This window comes from Sciurus vulgaris (assembly GCF_902686455.1).
Source record: "Sciurus vulgaris genome assembly, chromosome: 18".
Classification (NCBI taxonomy): domain Eukaryota; kingdom Metazoa; phylum Chordata; class Mammalia; order Rodentia; family Sciuridae; genus Sciurus; species Sciurus vulgaris.
The window spans coordinates 40,714,569-40,738,651 of record NC_136479.1 but is presented as its reverse complement, the minus strand read 5'-3'; the positions used below and the strand labels follow the sequence as shown (position 1 = coordinate 40,738,651).

The window sequence follows — 24,083 nt, the reverse complement described above, 5'->3', positions numbered from 1 at the left end:
CTTTGACTCTGGTGAGCACATTTCCCAGCTGTTAGGGGACAGCAGGAGCCCCTGCTGAGCTCGGGGCTGTGGGCCCTGCATGAGGGAGCACATGACACCTTAGGTGGGCCATGATCTGTGGTTCACAGGCAGTGTCCCTGAGGTTTCTGATCACAAAGATCCCGTTTGTGGGCACAGGAGGCCACCACTGAGCCTTGAATCCACCCATACCTGCCCCTGCTCTGGAGAGGGCAGCAGGGAGGGCAGCCAGGAGGACCTCCACACTGGCCACCCAGACACTTGCCTCCAGGCAGGAGGATGCCTGTTGGAGGCCAGCCTCAGCAATAAAGTAAAAGGCTGGGTTAGCTCCCCGTTCAATTCCCAGCATCAAAAACAAAATCCACTTGCCTCCAGTGGGAGCGAAACAATCAAAGCAGCCCTTGAACCAGGGGAGGTCGGAGCCGGCGTGGGGTGAAGGCGCTGGGTCCTTCCTACAGTTCAGTGCAGGACAAATTCCCCGCCTTAACTTCTGTTCCAGTTCACTAGTGTGGAAAAACGGTGTCACATGGACAAGAGGCCACAGGACACTGCCACCACTTCCTGGTTCCATCCAGCGCGACCGCCTACCCAACGCCGGGGAACCCGTGCAGCTGCTCCCAGGAGCCCAGAATCAGAGGTGGGAAGAGGGTGCCACAGTTCGTGCCCTATTTCAAACGCAGCCTCCCACACGACAAAGACGGGACTGTCCAGGCTGCCTTTGGCTTTGCTCAGGCTGGCGCCCACGAGGGAGGAGGGGCTGCGTGCCGGACAGAAGGCGGCATGCGCAGGGCCTGCGGTCCCACTGCGGCTGAGGCCACTTCCCCAGGGCAGGCAGCCCATGCAGGCCGCTGCGCAGGCCGCTCCGCACGCCGCGTGGCCGCAGAGGTGGAGGACGCAGCGGAGGCCGAGGCCGCAGCAGCCCCACAGGCCTGCAGGCCTGGTCCTGCCCAGAGCCCCGCCGCTGGAGCGCAGATGCCCAAACAGCCTAGGCCAGGTGCCTGGGAGCTGGCCTGCTGTTGCTGGGGCTGGCTTTGAAGGCAGTGCTCCCGTCTGTCCAATCTGGCTGATTATTTGATTATTTAGCCACACTGAGTTACTTGGCCAAATTCTTCAAATGATTTCCAATTCTCAAACCCAACTGGGGCTGGGGATGCAGCGAGGAGTACAGCGACCGGTGCAGACTCTGGGGACCCCTCCCCCTCGCCTGTGCAGACTGCCACCAGCTCGGCGCGCAGGACTCTGGATTGCCCGGCAGGGGCCACTGCTCTCTTCCTAAGCTGCCTCTGCCCTTCCCTGTGTTCCAGCCAGGGAGGGCACATAATCTCATACTTTCAAAACATTTTCTGCAATGACCCTCTCGACCCTCTTGTGGTACAGCTTGGAACAAACGTGAGCTGACTTCCAGGTCTTTCTTCCCGAGCCACCTGTGAACCAAGGGCTCAGCTCTGCCTTAGCGCTTCCTGGCGACTGGAAGAACTCGTTCTATTCTTTTCCTTGATGTGATTTCCACAATCTATTTTCTAAGACCAGTACTTTTGTTTAAGGCTCCATCGTTATATTTTTGAGCCTTTTTAGCACTCCACCTATAACCAGTTCTAAGGACTTTGGCAGGGTGGCACACGGGACCAGGATGCTGACCAGCACTCCGTGCTTCCTGGCCTGCACACTCCTGTGCGCCCACAATCCCTGAGGCTGGGTACAGGAATACGCAAGAGGCAGAACTAGAGTCCACACTGGTCCTGGTGAGTGGATAAATCTTTATTTGTTCACTTGAGGCTGCCAAATCCACGCTCCCTGGGGGAAGGTGCTTATTTTACTATATACCCTTAAAAGGCGTCAAGTAAAATACAGCCAGCAGTGTACACAGGAATTCAGGTAATAAAACTCTCCGGTAATTGACCATCATAACAATGCCGGACTACAGTTAAAAACAAAAACAAAACAAAACCCATCTTCCAGGAGTCCTAACTATGATTATTTGAACATACAGAAAATCAGTACTGACTTAATATATTAAGTTGTCATAGGCAACTATAAGCAAATAGTGTCAATCTGTGTGACTTTTAAAAATTAATCTGAAGTTGTCACCAGCTGTGTAAAAATGAGGATTATTCTTCCAGTTCACCCAAGAGCTCCACAAAATCAGTGATGTACCATCTGGCATTGTCCTTCACCTGCTGCCTGATCACGTTTCCTCCAAATCCAATGAAAACATCCTACAAAGAAGGAAGGGGGTCACTGTTGAAGCCAATAGTGCATCATGCAGGGCGATGTTTGCCTGGAAGAATAAGCTGAGCATCCTCACCCAGGGATGCCCCAAGTCTGCCAGGGTGGGGCTTGAGAGGAGGAGACCTGGTCCTCACCCTCCTCAGCCCAGGCAGACACACAGGAAGCCACATGGAGAGACCCCAACCTGAACGTCCACCCCACAGGAGCCCTGGGGAAACGCTGGCTCCTCAGCACTGCTTCCTGCTCAGGTCTAATTCCTCAGAATTAAGACCTGCTAGTCTCAGAGCGCAGCATCCACTCAGCAGAACGAAACGCTGCGATTCAGGCCGACGGCCTGACCCTGGCAGCCTCAGTTCCTCCAGCCATAAGAGGAAGGCCCTTCCCTCCCAGGGCTGTGGGAGGAGAGGCGCAGACGGCGACAGGCTCGGGTTCCTGAAGGCCGCAGGCCCACACCCAGGTCCTCCCGGTCTGCAAAGCCAGGCGACGGGAGAGACTGCATGTGCTCTGGCCACTGTGGTCCATCGCTTGGTGGTAGCCGGCTGTAGTACTGAGTCAGCTGTCTAGAACAGAACTACACCTTGGGGGAAGAAAAGTGATCCCGATACATACGGCAGGAGGACAGGCTTCCATGTCTGTGGCTCCGTCTCCAATCATGATTATTTTCTTAAAGTGATATTTTTCCTTTAGAAATTTAATAACTTTTCCTTTCCCACCAGACTCGGCTGTTGGCTGTGTCTCATCAAAACCTGCATATTCACCTGAAGAGAGCAGTGAGAACAGGTTAAGTCCCACAGGCATGTTACTAGGCCCGCCTTCTGCACAGATCACGTCCTCACCTCTGTGTCCCTGAGAGGCTAAAAGGTCCCCGTAAGTCACAGCCCAGGCTCCAGGGCTGCTCCTCAGGATAGGCAAGCTCTGCCCCTAAGTTACCCACCTCCATGGAGGTGGCTCTGTGAGGTGGCAGACACCGTGGGTGGATCAGTCTCAGCACCCGGGGTTCCGGTGCAGGAATGAGCTTGGCTGAGACGGCAGAATCATAAAGCAGTGGTATTTTATACCTACAGTGCTGATATTTAATCTCCCCTGAGAGGAAACGCTGACCTATTTTCAAGCATCATGATTCTTACAGAAGTTACCATGCTCATCTCCTGCCTTTTCCAACGATCCGTCTCTATCTAGTGAGCCTGCAAAAACGTCGAGTTAACACATTTGAATGTGATTTGGTTTTAAGACTCTCAGCTGCCTCTTGACCCAACTGGAATGATTAAACCACAGCCATGACTCTGAGAGGATCCAGAGAGGGGCCAGGAGGCGTCCGTCCCCAGGGGCCACCGCGCTGCACTGATCCAGTTAACGGAAGTCTCCTTCCAGAGGCCACATGGCTTCCGGTGCACAAGAGCACACACAAAATCGAAAGGTAACAAAGTCAGTCCCCAGCCACCCAGGACTTGAGAGCTTACTGGACACAGAGTCCACGCAGACAAGCAGGGGTGGGCACTAAAGCTGGGCGGATGATGGCCTAAGCTGCCTCAGAGCAGAGGACATCAATCGAGAGAGCCGCTGGTCTCCCGCCCAGGCCTGCCTGGGTTCCATCCCACGGGCACTCAGCAACAGAGCTTTGGGGACGGAACACCGTCCCAGGCGGCTCACCATTGAAGTAGAATTTCAGCCTGTTGGCAAAGACATTGGCTGCAGGGATGTTGAGCTTGGCAGCCACATGCTCCACAATGCTCCGGAAGCCACCGGATATGAGGAAGACCTGCACGTTGCGCTCCTGCAGGCGACTGACCAGCTCCCTGCAGACAGAATACAAAACACAAGCATGCTCACCACACAAGGGCAAAAAGGAGACATGAAAGAAAGCTGACTTATTTTCTCCCCCGAGTGCATTTGGCCAAGGTATATCTGACAAGGTATTTTGAAGAGGAATTTAATGCTTTGTGTACATTTTTCTAAATGCATGTAGAAATTAATGGGGAGGCTTTTCTGCTGTTGGAAACCATTCCACGGACCCAGAAAAACACAAGATAAGGAGACACAAGGCGAGCCCGGGCTCTCCCTGGGGACGGAGGGCAGGCGTCAGCCAGACAAGATACCTCAGGGCCCAGCACGGCCCCCAGTGAGCGCCACACTCGGGAGGCGTGCCGACCAGTGCCCAGGGCAGCGCACCAGCACCACGGCCACACTCACCTGATGCCGGGGGTCAGGTGTGGGGGGCGCTCCGCCAGGAGCCTCTGCACCTGCTCCCTGGAGGGCTGGATCAGCGCCAGGCGCTCAGTGAGCGCAGCTCTGAAAGGCAGGGCCCCACCCATGGCTCGCCGCGTCCTGGAGGAAGAACGAGTCGGGCCAGTCACACCAGGGTCCTCGGACCCACAGCCCGGGCCTCACGGAGCCCATGGGGCCAAGGTGCTGGCACGAGCCCGCGGGACCACGGCAATGCTGCCGCTATGGGATGGCCACTGGCATCGACTGAGCAGCATCAGACCATCCTCTGTGCATCCACAAACACCCTCAGGGGCCTGAGAAAAGCCCCCCCCGACCCACAGGTACCTTCCTGGAAGCCCTGAGCTTCTGGAAACCAAGACCGGACACACGTGCATCCAACACAGCTGAACCTGAAGCAGCAGGAGCGCTGCTGCAGGGCGGGCGGGGGGCGGCCCCCAGGAGGCTCACCAGATGGGCCTCCTGTGACCCACCAAGGCCACACCTGCTTGCTTGCGTATTTATTTATTTATTCATAGTACCGGGATCTGAACCTGGGGGAACTTAACCACTGAGCCACCTCCCCAGCCCTTTCTCCTTATTATTTTGAGACAGGGTCTTGCTGAGTTGCTTAGGGCCCCGCTGAGTTGCTGAGGCTGGCCTGGAACTTTCAATTCTCCTGCCTCAGCCTCCTGAGCTGCTGGGATTACAGGTGTGTGCACCATGTCCAGCTTATGCTTTATTTTGAGACGGGGCCTTGCTAACTTGTCCTGCTGGCCTGAAACCTGCAACCCTCCTGCCTCGGCCTTCTGAGTCACTGGGATGACATGTGGGCTACCTCTCTGGGCTAAGGCCACACTTTCAGCCACGACACAAGGCGCTGGACCCGAGACCTGGGTGATCGCCCTCCTGCCCCACTCAGATGAGGCAGGCGTGGTCTGCCGGACACAGCTGTTGTTCCTGTCGTGCCTTGATGCTTGTCACCATCACTGCCGCAGGCAGGTGGATGGACCCGGCACACTAGCAGTCAGCCCAGGGCGGCGGCAAAGGCCCAGTGCTTGTCTAGCTCCACCCACCACCCAACCCACAAGTGGTGGGTCTGGCCTGGCATTGTTCCCCAAAGGGTCACGTGTTAAACCTGCTCATCATGCAGACAGTGAGTGAAGACCGTTCCTACATTTCTGACACAGCATCCTCCACGCCACAGAACCTGGCCAGCTCATCGATTCCCTCCTCTCTGATCACTGTGCTGTCCACGTCAAAACACACCGCGTCGGCCGCGCAGAAGAGTTGCTTCAGCTCTGAGTGGGAGACCATCCTCGGAAAAGCCTCCTCCTGGAAGAGGACAAGCAAATGTGTGTGAGGAGAGCCACACGAGAAGCTGCAGCTGTGCCCACGAAGCCGTCCCGTCTAGTCCCAGTCAACATGGCTGCACGTGCGCCTCAGGAGAGCACCTTTTCAACGCCAGCTCTAGGGTCACGGAAACGAGCAAAAGCCAAATTCCAACTCTGGGAGCCCAGGTTAGTGAAGGGACTGACCTGCAAATATATCCGATGTTGTACCAACGTCCAGCTCTTTTCTTCCTTCCAGTACCGAGGATCGAAGGCGCTGCAGGCACATGGAGAAGCGGCTTAGCTGTCTGTGGAGCAGGACTGCAGGGAGGCCCAGGTCTGAGCCCATCCTGACAGGTACAGGACGGGCGTCAACTCCGTGTGATGGGAGCAGAGGGAGATGGAGGCGGAGACAGAGACGGAGGGAGTCAGGACAGCAGAGGGCAGGACGCCAGCATAGACACTGCTGGAAGCCACCAAGGTCAACCAGCCAAGCAGCCCACAAGGAGCTCAGGCCTCGAGGGCCTTGGGAGAAACCAGGGGGTTTGGACTGAAATCCTGGGATGATGTGAAAGGTTTTAAGCCTCAGGACAAAGGCCAGAGGAAACGGTAGTCGCTGAGGCAGAGGTGGCAGTCAAAGATGGCTGATTAAACTCAGTGGAGAAAGGAGGAGGGGCGTGGGGGGCAGGACGAGGGCCAGTTGGGCAGGTTGTGAACATCTGTGATCCCAGAGACTCTGGAGGCCCAGGCAGGAGGGGCGCAAGTTCAAGGCCAGCCTGAGAAACTTAGCTAGACCCTGTCTCAAAATAAAAATTAAAAAGGGCTGGGGGTGTGGCTCAGTGGTTAAACACCATGGGTACAATCCCCAGTGCCAACAAAACAGATGGTGAGCCTGGAGGGAGATGGAGGGGAGGGTGCAAGGGAGAAGGCGCAGGAGGCCATGCCAGGGGCACAGGTGGAATCTCAGAAGGAAGTCTCTCTTAATGGAAAATTACTGAACAGAACGGGAGAAGAGGGATCCTAAAGGTCATGTAGGCCAACCTCCCATCAGAGAGGGGATGTTGTGCGTGAGGCCAACAGATGAAGCCGGAGACCTGCGCTCAGAACAGAGGGCAGGTCCTCACGGTCCTGGACCTGGCACCAACAGGCTGGACTTCCCAAACACCGAGTTCCAACCTTGTATAAGAAGAAGTGTGATTGAATTCTGAGTACTGAATGGGGAAAGCGATAAAACTGTAAACAGCATACACATCCACACCAACCATTTCTAAATTCTCACTGTGGAAAAGTCAACTTCTTAGACAAACAGAGTGGACACATGAACGCCCACGCACGCACCACCTGCTGTGATAGCAGAGCTGCTCTGGCTTCGCTGACTGCCCCACGTGCTCCCTTCTTTCCTCATTACCTCAAAGCAACTCATTTCATCCAAAAATATCTCAGTATATTCCTGAAAGGCACAAACTTGTTTTAAGACTTTAAATTAATATACATCTATTGAGGGCTTCCAAGATGGCAGACTAGAGGGAGGCTGCGTTCCTTGTCGCTCCATAACTCCGGTTTCAAGCAGAGGATATCTGTTTCTTGGTGAGGCAGTTTCTGCAGCTAATCGATCCCCTGCTGTTTACCCCATTTGTCTACTGAGATCACCTGCAGTCTGCCAGCATATCGACTACTTTTTGAGTGCGGATTGCTCACTGTCGGTGCCTACCATCCGACATTTGCCTGCCGATCTCCTGTCCATCACCTGCCTTTCACCTATCCATCATCCACCACCTGAGGTTCACCCCTGCTGATCGTCCAACAGCAGTCAGCAGACAGACCACAGACCACCAACAGAGCACCAGCTGCCTGCTGTTTCCTGGAAGTTCACTGTTACAGTACCTGCAGATTTGGTTACACGTGGCTGCTGCCATTTTGAGACAACAGCCGGGCCCTGTAGGACCCCTGGCCAGACTGACTGAGCCCTGTCTCCAGGATCCCTCAGCCCGACCGATCAACCCCTGCCTCCGGGGCCCTCACATCAACTGAATGCTCCCTGCCACCAGGACACCCAGACTGACTGATAGAACTCCACATCCAGGACCCCAGCCTGACCAACCACACCCCACCTCCAGCCAACCACGTCCACACCCCAAGCTGCAGCTCCCCATTTGCCAACACATTTGGAAGACAGAGCAGCCATCTTGGATCATCCTGGAAGCCGTAGCTCCCATCTTTAGGTGGGGCAACTCCCACCCTGAGATGCCTGCTGGAGGCTTGACGCTCATTGTCAGGTACCTCTCATGAATCAGGCTACTGAAGACTGGGAGGTTTGAATACTATATGACTGTTATAGTGTAGATTTTCTTTTTTCTCCTTATTGAAAAATTTTGTTTTTATTTCTTTACTCTTCTTGCTCTCTTTTCCTTTTGTTTACCTGTTCCCTCAGAGTCTCTTTCTCCCCTTTTGCATGCTAACAACCAACTTCTTTTGATTATACTCACACTCTTTCTATGACCTAGAACGTCTATACATTCTTTTCTTATCCCATTAACAGCTACATCCTACACCTCTCCACATCCTCTTTGTCCTCCATTAGAAACTGTAGACCTTATGGCAAATCTATTTGTTATGCTGAAGATAATAATTGAACTCATTCTGTTTATTATGACACTATTGTTAACGTCCTCATATGAGCTATTTGGTTTAGGGTTGCATACTGTCTGAACTAGACACTGCCAATATTGATCTCCCCCTTAAAGAAAAGGTTTTAGAAACATATAGGGCCACTATAAGCCTATAAGGGAAAACTGCAATACCCCAGATCTGCACTGCTAGAGGGGAAGATACATGAGCAACATGAAAAAACAAGGGAAGAAAATGATCCAAACAAATCTAGATTCTATATTAATAGAGTCCAGTGACAGTATGTTAGAGGAAATGTCAGAAAAGGACTTCAGATTATACATGATTAAGATGATTCCTGAAGCAAAGGATGAGATAAGAGAGCAAATGCAGGCAATGAATGATAATACCAATAAGCTGAAAGAGCACCTGCAGGAAGCAAAAGATCATTTCAACAAAGAGGTAGAGATTCTCAAAAACAAACAAACAAATGGAAATCCTTGATATGAAGGATTTCATTAAGCCAAATAAACCAAATAAAAATTTCATTAAACCAAATAAACTCAATGGAAAGCATCACCAACAGACTAGACCACTTGAAAGACAGAACCTCAGACAATGAAGACAAAATATTTAATCTTGAAAATAAAGTTGCCCAAACAGAGAAGATGGTAAGAAATCAGGAACAGAATCCCCAAGAACTATGGGACATCATGAAAAGACTAAATTTAAGAATTATTGGGATGAGGAAGGCACAGAGATACAAACCAAAGGAATGAACAACCTATTCAATGAAATAATATCAGAAAATTTCCCAAGCCTGAAGAATGAAATGGAAAATCAAATACAAGAGGCTTACAGAACACCAAATGCACAAAATCACAACAGATCCACACCAACGCACATTATAATGAAAATGCCTAACCTACAAATTAAAGATAGGATTTTGAAGGCCCCGAAAGAAAAGCATCAGATTACATATAGGGGGAGACCAATACGGATAGCAGCCGACTTCTCAACCCAGACTCTAAAAGCCAGAAGGGCCTGGACCAACATATTTCAAGCTCTGAAAGAACATGGTTGCCAACCAAGAATCCTATACCCAGCAAAACTAACCTTCAGATTAGAAGATGAAATAAAATCCTTCCATGATAAACAAAACTTAAAAGAATTTACAAATAGAAAGCCTGCACTACAGAATGTTCTCAACAAATTATTCCAGGAGGAAGAAATGAAAAACAACAATGGAGGTCAGCAAAGGAAGGAACTACCTTAAAGGAAAATCCATTCAGAGGAGAAACCAAGCCAAGTTAAAAAACCAAAAATAAGCCCAAATGAGTGGGAATACAAATCATTTCTCAATAATAACCCTGAACTTTAACGGCCTAAACTAATCAATCAAAAGACATAGACTGGCAGAATGGATTAAAAAGAAAGACCCAACAATATGCTGCCTGCAAGAGACTCATCTTATAGAAAAAGACATCCACAGACTAAAGGTGAAAGGATGGGAAAAAACCTACCACGCACATGGACTCAGTAAAAAAGCGGGGGTTTCCATCCTTATATCAGATAAAGTGGACTTCAAGCCAAAGTTAGTCAGAAGGGATAAAGAAGGACATTTCATACTGCTTAAGGGAACCATAAATCAGGAAGACATAACGATGGTAAATATTTATGCCCCAAACAATGGTGCATCCATATACATCAAACAAATCCTTCTCAATTCCAGGAATCAAATAGACCACAACACAATAATTCTGGGTGACTTTAACACACCACTATCACCACTGGATAGATCTTCCAAACAAAAACTAAAAAAAGAAACCACAGAACTCAAAAACACAATCAATAACTTAGACTTAACAGACATATATAGAATAATCCATCCATAATCGAGCAAATTCACTTTCTTCTCAGCAGTACATGGAACCTTCTCAAAAATAGACCATATGTTGTGCCACAAAGCAGCCCTTAGGAAATGCAAAAAAATAGAGATACTGCTTTGTTCTATCAGATCATAATGGACTGAGAGTAGAAATCAATGACAAAATAAAAAACAGAAATTACTCCAACACCTGGAGACTAAATAATATGCCTTTGAAACATGAATAACAGAAAAATCAGGGAGGAAATTAAAAAATTCTTTAGCTAAATGAGAACGAGGATACAACATATCAAAATCTCTGGGACATGGGCTGGGGATATAGCTCAGTTGATAGAGTGCTGGCCTAGCAAGCACAAGGCCCTGGGTTCAATCCCCAGCACCACAAAAAAAAAAAAGATGTTTAAAAAAAAAAATCTGGTACTAAGAGGAAAATTCATTGCAGGGAGCGCATTCCAGAAAAGAATAAAAAGTCAACAACTAAGTGACCTAACATTACAGCTCAAAGCCCTAGAAAAAGAAGAACAGAACAACACCAAAAGGAGTAGAAGACAGGGAATAATTAAAATCAGGGATGAAATCAATAAAACAAAAGAAACAACTCAAAAAATTGACAAAACAAAAAGTTGGTTCTTTGAAAAAGTAAATAAAATAGACAAACCCTTAGCCACACTAACAAAGAGAAGGAAAGAGAAAACTCAGATTACTAAAATTCATGATGAAAAAGGGAATATCACAACAGACACCACTGAAATACATAACATAATGAGAAGTTACTTTGAAAACCTATATTCCAACAAAATAGAAAATACCGAAGACATCCCAAACTGAACCAGGGGACATACACAATTAAACAGATCAATATCAAGCAATGAAATAGAGGAAGCCTACCATCCAAGAAAAGCCCAGGACCAGATGGATTCTCAACCAAGTTCTACAAGACCTTCAAAGAAGAACTCATTCCAATACTTCTCAAAGTATTCCAGGAAATAGAAAAGGAGGGTACCCTACCGAACTCATTCTTTGAAGCTAATATCACCCTCATACCCAAACCAGGAAAAGACACATCAAGGTAAGAAAATTTTAGACCAATATCCTTGATGAATATAGATGCAAAGATCCTTAAAAAAATATTGGCAAACCATATCCAAAAACATATTAAGAAGATAGTGCATCACGATCAAGTGGGGTTCATCCCTGGAATGCAAGGATGGTTTAACATCCGTAAATCAATAAGCGTAATCCATCATGTCAGTAGACTTAAGGATAAGAATCATATGGTTATTTCAATTGACACAGAAAAAGCGTTAGACAAAATACAACACCGCTTCATGCTTAAAATACTAGAAAAAATAGGGATAGTAGGAACATACCTGAATATTGTAAAGGCTATTTATGCTAAGCCCATGGCCAACATCATTCTTAATGGGGAAAAAACTAAAACCATTCCCTTTAAAAACTGGAACAAGACAGGGATGTCCTCTTTCAACACTTCTATTCAACACTGTCGTTGAAATACTAACCAGGGCAACTAGACAGACTAAGGAAATTAAAGGGATACAAATAGGAAAAGAGGAACTCAAACTGTCACTATTTGCTGATGACATTATTCTCTATTTAGAGGATCCAAAAAACTCCTCTGGAAAACTTCTAGATCTCATCAATGAATTCAGCAAAATAGGTTATAAAATCAACATGCATGAATCTAAAGCATTTTTATACACAAGCAATGAAACATCTGAAAGGGAAATGAGGAAAACAACTCCATTCCCAATAGCCTCAAAAAAAAAAAAACAAAAAAAAAAACCTTGTGAATCAATCTAAGAGGTAAAAGATCTCTACAATGACAACTACAAACACTGAAGAAAGAAATTGAGGAAGACCTTAGAAGATGGAAAGATCTCCCATGTTCTTGGATAGGCAGAATTAATATTGTCAAAATGGCCATACTACCAAAAGTACTATACAGATTCAATGCAATTCCAATTAAAATCCCTATGACATTTCTCATAGAAACAGAAAAAGCAATCATGAAATTCATGTGGAAGAACGAAAGACCCAGAATAGCCAAAGAAATCCTGCAGGAAGAGTGATGGAGGAGATATCATAATACCAGACCTTAAACTCTACTATAGAGCAATAGTAACCAAAATGGCAGGGTACTGGCACCAAAATAGACAGGTAGACTGATGGTACAGGATAAAGACACAGAGACATACCCACATAATTACAGTAACCTCATACTAGACCAAGGTGCCAAAAACTTACAATGGAGAAAAGATAGCCTCTTCAACAAATGGTGCTGGGAAAACTGGAAATTCATATGCAGTAAAATGAAACTAAACCCCTATCTCTCACCCTGCACAAAACTCAACTCACAATGGATCAAGGACCTTGAAATCAGACCAGAGACCCTGCAGATTATAGAAGAAAAAGTAGGTCCACATCTTCACCTTGTTGGCTTAGGATCAGACTTCCTTAACAGGATTCCCATAGCACAAGAAATAAAAGCAAGAATCAATAACTGGGATAGATTCAAACTAAATAGCTTTCTCTCAGCAAAGGAAACTATCAGCAATGTGAAGAGAGAGCCTACAGAGTGGGAGAATATCTTTGCCTCTCATACTTCAGATAAAGCACTAATTTCCAGAATATATAAAGAACTCAAAAAACTCTACACCAAGAATACAAATAACCCAATCAACAAATGGGCTAAAGAAATGAACAGGCACTTCACAGAAGAAGATGTACAAGCAATCAACAGATATATGAGAAAATGTTCAACATCTCTAGTAATAAGAGAAATGCAAATCAAAACTAAACTAAGATTCTATCTCACCCCAATTAGAATGGCGATTATCAAGAACACAAGCAACAATATGTGTTGGTGAGGATGTGGGGAAAAAGGTACACTCATACATTGCTGGTGGGACTGCAAATTAGTGCAGCCACTCTGGAAAGCAGTGTGGAGATTCCTTAGAAAACTTGGAATGGCCTACCATTTGACCCAGCTATCCCACTCCTCGGCCTATACCCAAAGGACTTAAAATCAGCATACTACAGAGATACAGCCACATCAATGTTCATAGCGGCTCATTTCACAATAGCCAGACTATGGAACCAACCTAGATGCCCTTCAATTGATGAATGGATAAAGAAACTGTGGTATATATATACAATGGAATATTACTCAGCTATAAAGAATAATAAAATTATGGCATTTGCAGGCAAATGGATGAGATTGGAGAATATCATGTTAAGTGAGATAAGTCAATCTCAAAAATCCAAAAGAGGAATGATCTCACTGATAAGTGGATGATGACACTTAATGGGGGGTGGGAGGGGGACAAGAATGGAGGAAGGAGGGACTGTATAGAGGGAAAAGAGAGGTGGGAGGGGTGGGGGGGAGGAAAAAAATAATGGACTGAATCAAACATCATTACTCTATGTAAATATATGAATATGCAAATGGTATGCTGTTACTCCATGTACAAACAGAAACAACATGCATCCCATTTGTTTGCAATAAAAATAAATTAAAAAAAAAAGATTCTCCTGAAAAAATCTAAAAAAAAAAAAAAAAAAAATTCCAAGCCAGTGAGCTATTAGCCTAAAATTTAAATCTTTGACCAGCAATGCTGCCTGTACCCATGAGGCAGAATGAGCACCAGGCATTTCGAAGCTGGAGGAAACCTGGAAACTGTCATCCAGGTCTGGTCCTGGGCCTTTTCAGAGGAGCCAGGTCAGTGCATCCAGGCAAGGAGTTCTAACTTCCTCATACCTGCTGAACTGTGCCCAAGGTCACTGAGTAATAACTAAAGAAACTAAAACTTGGATCTTGGATTTTTTTTTTTTTTTTGGGTGCTGGGGTTCGAACCCAGGGCCTTGTACTTGCAAGGCAAGCACTCTACCAACTGATCTATCTCCCCAGCCCCTAAAACTTGGATCTTGAATGCACAGAGAGCGCACAGAAAGGCACATACCATAAGCAGAGCTAAATGGGGCTAAGCACTGTAAGAACCTAACTGGACCCAGGGAACCCTGGAATTCAGGCCAGAGCTCTGAGACTGGACAACACAATGGCTCATGATTCACCACAGGAGAAAAAAGAAGGCTGTACATTCCTTGGGAGACCAGCAGCTAGAAGAGATTTCACAGATGATCAGTTTCCACTGAGCCAAAGATCCACATCCTACTCTCTGTGGCTCAAAGCCTCGCTTGGCTCTGGCCTGGAAGAATCAACCCCATTCATAAGACATGGCCAGCAGGCTCCCTGTAAGAGCCCAATGAACAGTCTATCAGCAGAGACGCAGGACAATTCCACTGAGATGGACAGTGGGCCACAGGTGAGGGAAGAGGAAGCCAGGAAGCTCTGAGCTATGTCAGGCAGGCCAAAGGACACCTTAGGAACCTGCGTGAAGCAACACAATATACTTCAGTTGGGCAAGGCCACCGAGGGTAACTGGCAGACACCTGAGCCTCAGGGCAGGGGAAGACAGAGCCAGACCTAGCCAGGCCCCAGGGCCTCGCGCGAGAATTAAGAGAGGTCAAAGGACAAATGACCACTGAGTACGTTCAGAAAACCAAGTACTTGAGCTTCTTTCCAACCACTAACACCATGCCCAGCTTCAACAAGATGACCAGCCTTCAGTAATCTCAGTTCCTTGGGAGGCTAAGGCAGGAGGATCACAAGTTCCAAGCCATCCTGGACAACTTAGAGAGATCCTGTCTCAAAATAAAAAATAAAAAGGTCTGGGGTGCAGCATTCTACACACAGGGCTTCCGTCCCCGTCACTGAGGGAAAAAGAACATCGGCCGGGGCTATGAAAGGACACATACATCCCAATAATGCAAGGGCTGACTCCCACCTCCCCAGCTAAACACTGGTCCTGATGTTGTTGACACCTGCCTTCTGGTGCAGGAGGTCCCAAGGAAGAGAACACTGGGCATCCAGGAGGAGCCTGCGGCAGATCCTTCCCCACGCCCGCTCCAGAAGCCCAAGCTGCATTATGTGCCCATGACTCTGCTCAGGCAACGCTCCTCTATGTTGGGGCACCAGGCTTTCAGCTCCCTCCCTGCTTGATTGACCAGCACAGAAAACTTGGTCCCAGATTCCTTTAGTTCTTCCAAACCTGCTCTGTAAAATGCTCTGCCTCCTTGTTCACTCCTGATTCCTTTTTCCTTGTCTCCACCAGGAATGACTCACAACTCATGCATATTCAAAAGTCTATAGGGGAGAAATCTGCTGAGTAAGTCCAGTTGCTTCAAAGTAAATTGTGTACATTAGAATTTCACACAAAGGAAAATCGTTGCTGGGAATGAACTCTGGATTCTCCACATCTGGCTCTTGGGGGAAGGGAGAGGACAGGACTGGGGGTGAGAAAAAACATCCTGGAGGGAGTGGGAAGTGCTGGGGAGTTGCACTGGCTGGATGATATTGTTTACTGTGCGTGTACAAATATGTGACAACAAATCCACCAACAAAAAATGTGGAAAAAATCCTGTGGAAGAGTCTATGGTTCAGGCAGAGGCCCAGTCCCAAGCGTGGCCCAACAGATTAATAACAAAACATAACAGAAAACATGCTGACAGGCCCTTCTTATACCTAGCTCCAAAGTACAAAAACAGGTTTTCCTTCAGGGTCAGCCTTAGGAGGCCTGATTTTAGATAAGAGGGAAAATCTCCTATCCCAAACAAGCTCTCCAGCTTTTCCATCAAGTACCTTGCAAGAGGCATCTAAGATCACTCCACCTCCTGCACCTTCCAAGGATCAACCTCTGACCTTCACCTGGGGAAGAACAGAGAGGAGCCAGCACAGTGGTTAGAAGGTGAAACACCACCCACCGAGAGACAGCCAGTATGCCAGGCACTCTGGAAGCAGAGTTGTATCTGGGTAGGCCCCAACAGCACACAGTGGATTCTGGAAGCTTTCAAGTCAGAGGAGAGAAGAACCTTCCTGCAAGCAGGACAAATGTCTGGGCAGTGCACCTGGAGCAGGTAGGCCCTAAGAAACAGGCACTCTTCTGGCAGTCCAGATATTGTGCAAGCATGCATCCTGGGCTACAGCAGACCGCTGTCTATGCAGGTAGTGGCACCTGCTAACTGAAGACACACCACAGCAACTGAATGCACAATGAAACACAGGGACTCACGCCTCTCCAGTGCTGGATTCCCTTTCTGAGTAAAACTGCAAACTTCTTCAGGAAGGGTCTGTGGGTTCTGTGAGGGCCTAGAAAGAAAGAAGACATGTACGTAAAAAGGTCCAGACATGTGACAAGAAAAAGCCTGTTGTCCACGCGCTCTCCTGGTAGGACGGTTACAGAAACAGCTCAGATGCCAAGATCCCTAAGATTGCTCCCCTGGGAAATGCTTTGCTTCTGCCTTCTTCAAGCTCTTTGAAGGAGCAAACATACGCTCCTCCATGGCTTTGATTCTGCAAAAGTTTCAAGTCTAGCAGGAAATTACTTATTCTTGTTTAGCAGGATACAGAAGTGAAGGAAAGGGGAAAAGGATCTGGTGGAAGAACAAAATGCAAGCACACCAAGAAACAGATTTGAGTACATTACAGACTAGATGCTGTCTTGAAAACAAGGAGTCAGGGCCAGGGGTGGGGTACACACCTGTAATCCCAGCTACTCAGGAGGCTAAGGCAGGAGGATTGCAAGTTAGAGGCCAGCCTCCACTATCTCATAGTAAAAAATAACAAGGGCTGGGGGTATGGCTCAGTGGTTAAGCACCCCTGGGTTCAATGCCTGGTACCAAAAACAGAAAAAAGAAAGAAAAGAAAAGCCACAGAATGTAATTTCTTATTAATATATATATATATGAAATTACATATATATTATACATATATATATATCTGACATAGAATTCTATTCAGAATATATAAGGGACTCCTGCAACTCAATAAGAAATAAGACAAACAACCTACTAAAAAATGAGCAAAAGACTTTAGACATTTCAAAATGAAGAAATGCAAATAAACTCAAAAGAAGAATGAATTGGGCAGGGGATACAGCTCAGTTGGTAGAGTGCTTGCCTTGCATGCACAAGGCCCTGGGTTCAATCCCTAGCACTAGCAAAAAAAAAAAAAAAAGAATAGATAAAATTTAAGAGACAATACCAAGTATTGATGAAGATACAGAGCATCAACACTTGAATTGCTGGTGAGTTGGGCAATTTCTGATAAAATCACAGACTTACCAAGTCCCAGCAATTCCACTCTTGGAGATGTATCTACAGGAAATGAAAACATATTCACAAAAAGCTTTATGTGGAATCACCCCAGGCTAGAAACAACCCATGTGTCCACCAAAGATAAATGGATAAACAAATTGGTATATCCTTACAATGGAGCACTACTCAGTACTAAAAGGTGCATGCTACGGCATAGATGGATATTTAAAAACTTTATACTGAATGAAAGAAGTCAGACACAAGTGAGTACATGCTGTATTATTCCACTTACATGAAACTCTGGAAAATACAAATGCTATAATGACAAAGATCAGAGCAGTAGGAATGAGCAGATGGGAAGGAGACCCTTGGAAGCATTTAGAGGAAATGTCCTGGTGCGGTGATAAGTGTGTATAAATTTGTCAAAACTCATCAAAACGTGCACTTAACCTGGGTGCATTTCACTGCATTAAATTATACATTAATAAAACACTGGCTTTTAAAAAGTTATTAGGTGTGTGTCAAATTATTTTAAATTGTTTCAAGTCCAGACTGGTTTGTTTCACCACCTCAGGTGAAAGTAACAGGACTATACAGAAAACTTACCTGGGCGTTGTAATAAAATGTAGAAATCTTAAGATTTTGTTATTTTCTGCCCTGACTCTACCAATACCAGCCGTCAAACATTCAACAAGTAACTAAAATATGCAACTCATGTATTAAAATAGAGTAAACAAACCTAATGAATGAAAAGTCATTTAACCCCCAACGTGTCCGGCAGGTATCCCTCTAGGATCCTACTTCTGTGGCAAGGTGACAAAGCCAGACACTCCCGACCTCGTGCTGGTGGCTCTCCACGGCGGATTGCATCATTCATTCACACGGTTTGGTACTATGATTGTGGAGCAGAACAAGTGAAGCCACCCAAACCTCAAGTCATGGAAGCAAGCCTCGGGATCCCAGGAATCCATTTACCTATCCCGATGAAGTGCGGTCAGAGGCCCGGCCAAGGGGGACGGCGCCGCGGAAGCCCGGCCCGCACGGCGCGGCGGCTCCCAGGTCCGGGCGCGGAGAGTGGCCGCTGCGGGGACGCGGGGCCCGGACCCAGCCTCGCAGACCTGCCGACTCGAGGGGCGGCGCAGAGCAGCTCGGCATGCGCTTCCCAGACCGCGGGCGGCAGACCTCCGCTCCCCACCGCCCGGCAGGCCCCGGCCCCGGCCCCGGCCCCGCCCCAGGGCGGGGCTCCCGGCCGCCCCGCCTCCCTCCCGGTGGCCTTCCTCCGGGCCCCGCCCTCCTCCCTCCCGGGGCCCCGCCTCTCCTCCGGGCCCCGCCCCTCCTCCCTCCCGGGCCCGCCTCTCCTCCGGGCCCCGGCCTGCGGTGCGGACGTGCAGTACTCAGGGAGGCTTCCCGCAGAGCCCTGCCACCTGCGGCACCTGCCCCTTGCAGAGGAACGGAAGAGCCCCCGCTCCCCACTGCCACGCCACCTGGGACAAGGGCATGCAAAAAAGGCGAGGGACTCTGCACCGATTTTGCAACTAATGAAGTCCCCTCGGGCCTTTTTCTTGAAAGCCACCTTTGGCATTACGTCTGCTCCCTTAGGTCCAAAGAAGTCTTCTTCCTGGTACTGGGATGGAGCTCTTCCTGGAACTGGGATGGAGCTCGGGACACTCCTGCCACTGGGCTGCACCCTAGCCTTTTTCCTTTTGAGACGAGTTCTCTCCTAGCTTGCCCAGTATGGTCGTGAACTTGCAATCCTCCTGCCTTCGCCTCCTCAACAACTACTCTTTAGAGCTGGGGGAACTCAGCAGTAGAATGCTTGCCGAGCATGCACAAGGCCTTGAGTTTGACCCCTAGGACTGCAAACGGGAAAAAACCCACAAGATTCCACGAGTGACAGAATGAGGCTTCAGCAGCCGCGGTCTGGAGCTGACACTGTGTACCCTAGGACACAGCCTGAAACGTCTGGTGCTGACCATTTGGGCTCCAGGCTCCCTCTAAGCAGAGAGAATGCAAGCTCAGGCAGGTACTTGGTTGCAGCATCCCTGCCCTTAGCCTTGGAACCCCCGCAAAATACAGTCCTGTTGAGTAACAAGAGTCCGGATGCTTTTGATCAGCTGTGCTTTTAAAGTTCTATATTCCCAGAGTTCAGTAGTAAAAGAATGCCTGCCTATTTGGGGTACACTCACTTTAATTTCTCCCAATTCTAGAGGAGATGGTTCTGATGAAGGATAGAGAGGAAGAATTCTGACTCTGTTGTTTTGGTTTTGGTGCTGGGGATTGAACACAGGACCTCAGGCTTGTACCACCTGCTATACTCCCAGCCTAATGCTTTGAAATAATGAGATAAAAATATGATCCAGTTAATACGGGGGAGGGTAAAAGGAGGACTGAAATAACAAGCTAGTCAAGAGCCTGCGTATATTTTGTACTAATGTTCAAATAAGTGTAGTAAAGGCTACAAAGTGGTAAACTCCAAATATTTTTATTTAAGTTTAAATGCTAATCAAGAATTCAAGTAGAAAAGAAACTGAAGTACAAGAGTATGAATGACCAGAAGTTGACTGGAATTGTTATCTCTATTTTGTAGATTTTATCTTATTTGTTTTTGTGGTACTGGGGATTGAACCCAGGGCTTTGTGCATGCTAGGCAAGTGCCCTACCACTGAGCTCGATCACCAGCCCAGTTGTCCAGGCTGGCCTCAAACTTGGGATCCTCCTGCCTCAGCCTCCAGAGTAGCTGGAACTACAGGTGTGCCCTACCATGCCTGGCTTCACAGATTGTCTTATTCAATAGATTTCAGACAAAATATTTATTTTTGAACAAAACAAATTGAAAATTTAAAAGAAAATAGCTGGGGCTGAGGATGAGGCACAGTGGTTGAGCACTTGCCTGGAATGCATGAGGCCCTGGGTCTACCCCCAGCCCTGTGTGTTGGGAGAGTTGGCCAGAAGCAGCTAAGGAGTGGTCACATACACATGTACCAGTTCAGCTAGACCAGGCAAACTGTAAAACATGATTAAATCTGCTCTGTTGCTGTTCTGACTGGAATAATGTTAAAGAGCACACACAAACCAAATAAAATATAGTAGAATGAGGCCATAAAAATAATATCAGTATATTCTTCTATAAAGCTTTACTCACAATTGGTTAATAAAAATATGACAGCAGCATTGCTTTCCTGAAGGACCTTCTATACACTACATTTTTATAACAACAAATTTTCTGATGAGTATGTTAGAATCATGTACTTTTAAAAAAAGTCATGCAGTGTTAATAAAATATCCTTCTAAAACACAGCTAATTGGAGCAATCACTCTAGAAACCACCAGGATGTGTGTCTTCATACAGAAACGGAGATTTGTTTTAAAAAAAACTGGTTCACAAACATAGAAGTGTGATAATCTCAGCTCTGCAGGGTAGGCCAACAGCCTGGAGACCCAGGAAGCACTGCAGTTTGAATCCAGAGGAATTATGCTGGCAAAGTTCCTTCTGGCTAGGAGGTCAGTCTTTGCTGCAAAGGGTTTCAACTGATTAGATGAGACTCACCCACATTATGGCAATCTGCTTTACTCCAAGTCTAGTGACTTAAATATTAATATCATCCAAACAAGACCTCCACAGAAACATCCAGGACAATCTTTGGCCAAATAGTGGTGCACTGTGACCTAGCCAAGCTAACATAAAATTAGCTATCATAAGCCCACCCCTCATCTGCTTGGCAACCATGTATACCTTCTTAAATGCAATCTCCAAGTAAAGATAATAAGAAGGTTATATACTTCCATCTAATATGATACAATGGTCCTGTGGGCAACCCAAAATACTAACCCTTTCATCACATGAGGATGCAAAGTCCTTTGTGACATCTACTCTTGGTATCTCAAGACTGAAGCTCCATTATGGAAGGCCAACACTAGTAAACAGTTTGACACAAAACCAACACATCCTATGTAACATGGTAAAGAGATAAGAAACAAAAGTATCTGCTTAATACACACTGCTACAGTTTCAATCTCAAATGTCCACCAGAAACCCATGTGTTAGGCTTGGTTGCTGGCCTGTGCTGCAGGCGACCTTTGGGAGGTGAGGCCTAATGGAAGGAAGTTAGGTCATTGGGCCATGCCCTTGAAGGAGATATTAAGGCCCCAGCCCTTTCTTCTTTCACTTCCCAGCTATCAGGAGATAAGCACCCTTCTCTGCTACTTGCTTCTGGTGCCAGCACAGTTTCAAAACAGCCATAATCTAAAACCCCTGAATTCATGAACCAAAAACTTTTCCTCTTTTATAAGTTGTTTTTCTCACATATTGGGTCACAGTAATGGAAAGTTTACTAACAAAAAAAACTGGCAACAACAAGAGGAGTTGTTCCTGTAACCATAGCTAACTATGTGGCTCAAAAGCATTTGAAATTCATTTTCAGGAGAAATTTGGAGAATTTTGGAGGAGCAGAGTAGACAAAGCCTAGAAATCTGTAGGCAAAGCTTAAATGGACAGTTCTAGTAAAAGCTCAAAAGACCAGAATGGTGATAGTAATGTAGATAGTAAAGGTTATACTCATGAGGTTTCAGATGGAAATAAGGACTACAGGAGGAATTTGGGGAGGCCACCCATGTTACATTCTGGCAAAGAGCTTGTCTATACCTGGTCCATACCCTGAGACCTTTTTTTTTTTTTGTGGTGCTGGGGATCAAACCCAGGGCCTTGTGCTTACAAGGCGAGCACTCTACCGACTGAGCCATCTCCCCAGCCCCACACACTTTGTGGGAGTTTAAAAATGACAGACTAGTTTATCTGTCAGAGGAGATATCAAGGCAGCGCAGCATTCAGGCTGTGGAGTGGGTATTATTGGGTGCTTTCAGCCAGAATCAAAGTGAGACTCGGGAGACAAAAGTCAAGCAGAAAATTCTGGAAAACTTGTAGTTTGGTTAAAAAAAAAATTGTGCTTCTAGTTGTGGCCAAAGAGGATGGAATTGCTAAAGAGATTAGCATGATTAAAAAGAAGCCAAGTACTTTTCACTGTATAACAGGAAATATCAGGAATAGGCAAAACAAGACTCACTGCAGAGTCACAGGAGTAGCAGTGTAATCCGTTCAAAGGAGAGCCCCCGGACTCGACTCAGACAGGGTAGTCTAGCAAACTGCTTCCTAGTGATCCTTCCTATGATCAGCTTTCAAGGCACTCGGGCTGCTGCGCCATGGTTCAAGGGGTGTCTGGTATGAGTCAGGTCAGCAGCAGACCTTGGCTTTGTCCACATGATGCTAGAAGCATCCACCAAGACTTCAAAGGAAAGCCTGATCGACCAGGTAGAGTGAGGCAGGATCAGAGTTTCTGCAAGCAGTCCATGAAGGGGCAATGTGTGAAGCCATGAGTGAAGTTGGAGCTGCAATGGAGATCCCAGCGGGTTAGGGATGCCAAAAAGATGGAATGCCTGCCAAGAGAAGCTGCAGACAGTGAGCAGAGCCAGTGCAAAATATGGCCATGTTTGCTGGAATTAGCAAGACCTCAGGGACAGAGGTGCCCAAATCCTTTGGAGCTCACATCACATCATGTGCTCCAGATGCCAAACATGGAGCTATAGAAATTGTTTGTCCTGCTGGGTTTTAGTCTTGCTTTGGTCTGACCCGTCCCTTCTTTGCCTAATCCCTCCTTTTGGGAATGGAAATGTCTACCCCGTACCTGTCCTATCATTGAATCTTGGAAGTATGTACGTTGTATTTTGATTTTTACAAGGATTCACACTGAAGAGTATGCCTCAAATCTAAGCAATGCTGGGATGTTAAGATTTTGAAGACTCTTGGAGATGAACTAAATTCATTTTGTATTGTGAGATGGATACAAGCCTTGGGAAGTGAGGGGTTGATGCTACAGTTTGGATCTTAAATCCACTGTGTTAAAGGCTTGGCTGCCAGACTGTGGTGCTTTGGAAGGTGGTGGCACACAGGAGTTTGCCTGGCATTTAGGAGGTGGGGCCCAGATCACTGGCATGGGGAGGACATTACAGGAAGAAGATACTGGACACAACCCCTCCTCTCTTTCACCTCCTGGCTGCCCTGAGGTGATTATCTCTGCTCCACCACATACTCCCCACCATAATGTACGCTTTGCCAAAAACAATGAGTCAAACAATTGTGAACCGAAACCTCCAAAACCAACCAAAATAAATATTGCCTTCTTTTAGATGATTATCTCAGCTGTATTTGTCACAGCAATGAAAAGTTAACTTGGTCTGGGACTGGGGCTCAGTGATGGAGCACTTGCCTGTGTGTGTGATGTACTGGGTTCGATCCTTAGCGCCACATACAAAAAATAAATAAATGAATAAATAAAGGTTATATATATAAAAAAAGAAAATTTAACTCACAAACATACATGGACATACACATTTTTAACAAACTAAGTGTGTTAACCTTCTGTCATTGTGACAAATACCTGAGAAAAGTAAAGATTTATTTTACCTCACAGAGGATTCCGTCCATGGTGGGCCAGCTCCATTGCTCTGGGCCTGAAGTGAGGCAGAACATCATGGCAGAGGGTGAGGTGGAGGACAGTTTCCCAGCTCATGGCAGCCTGGACGCAGAGAGAGGGGAAAGGCTTGGAACCCTTCCAGGGCACGCCTCTCCTGACCTACTTTCC

At 47.0% G+C, this 24,083-nt stretch overlaps 1 protein-coding gene across 4 annotated transcripts; it reads right to left on the bottom strand.

The window, feature by feature from the left end:
* Positions 1-1,950: 1,950 nt before the first annotated feature.
* On the bottom strand, positions 1,951-24,043 carry PSPH (phosphoserine phosphatase). Of its 4 annotated transcripts, none has more exons than XM_079120238.1 (8): positions 23,906-24,043; positions 16,425-16,501; positions 5,988-6,057; positions 5,627-5,781; positions 4,438-4,572; positions 3,898-4,043; positions 2,857-3,005; positions 1,951-2,234 (listed from the first exon to the last, which is right to left on the bottom strand). In XM_079120238.1, exons 4-8 carry the CDS (start codon positions 5,764-5,766, stop codon positions 2,127-2,129), a joined length of 678 nt encoding a protein of 225 aa, XP_078976364.1. In that variant the 5' UTR covers positions 5,767-5,781; positions 5,988-6,057; positions 16,425-16,501; positions 23,906-24,043; the 3' UTR covers positions 1,951-2,126. The 4 variants fall into 4 exon arrangements, with proteins under 4 accessions (XP_078976364.1, XP_078976363.1, XP_078976362.1 ...); XM_079120237.1 differs by lacking the exon at positions 23,906-24,043 and adding an exon at positions 17,476-17,569; XM_079120236.1 differs by lacking the exon at positions 23,906-24,043 and having other exon boundaries at positions 5,627-5,784; positions 16,425-16,556.
* Between the last annotated feature and the right edge of the window lie 40 nt (positions 24,044-24,083).

Bases quoted from the DNA above. Each gene is read 5' to 3' on its own strand.
- PSPH (XM_079120238.1), bottom strand. From the start codon at position 5,766: ATGGTCTCCCACTCAGAGCTGAAGCAACTCTTCTGCGCGGCCGACGCG. The intron at 4,044-4,437 runs GTGAGTGTGGCC...TTCTGTCTGCAG, and splicing joins CACCTGACCCCCGGCATCAG to GGAGCTGGTCAGTCGCCTGC. The intron at 3,006-3,897 runs GTGAGCCGCCTG...TGCTCTCTTCAG, and splicing joins GCTGAAATTCTACTTCAATG to GTGAATATGCAGGTTTTGAT.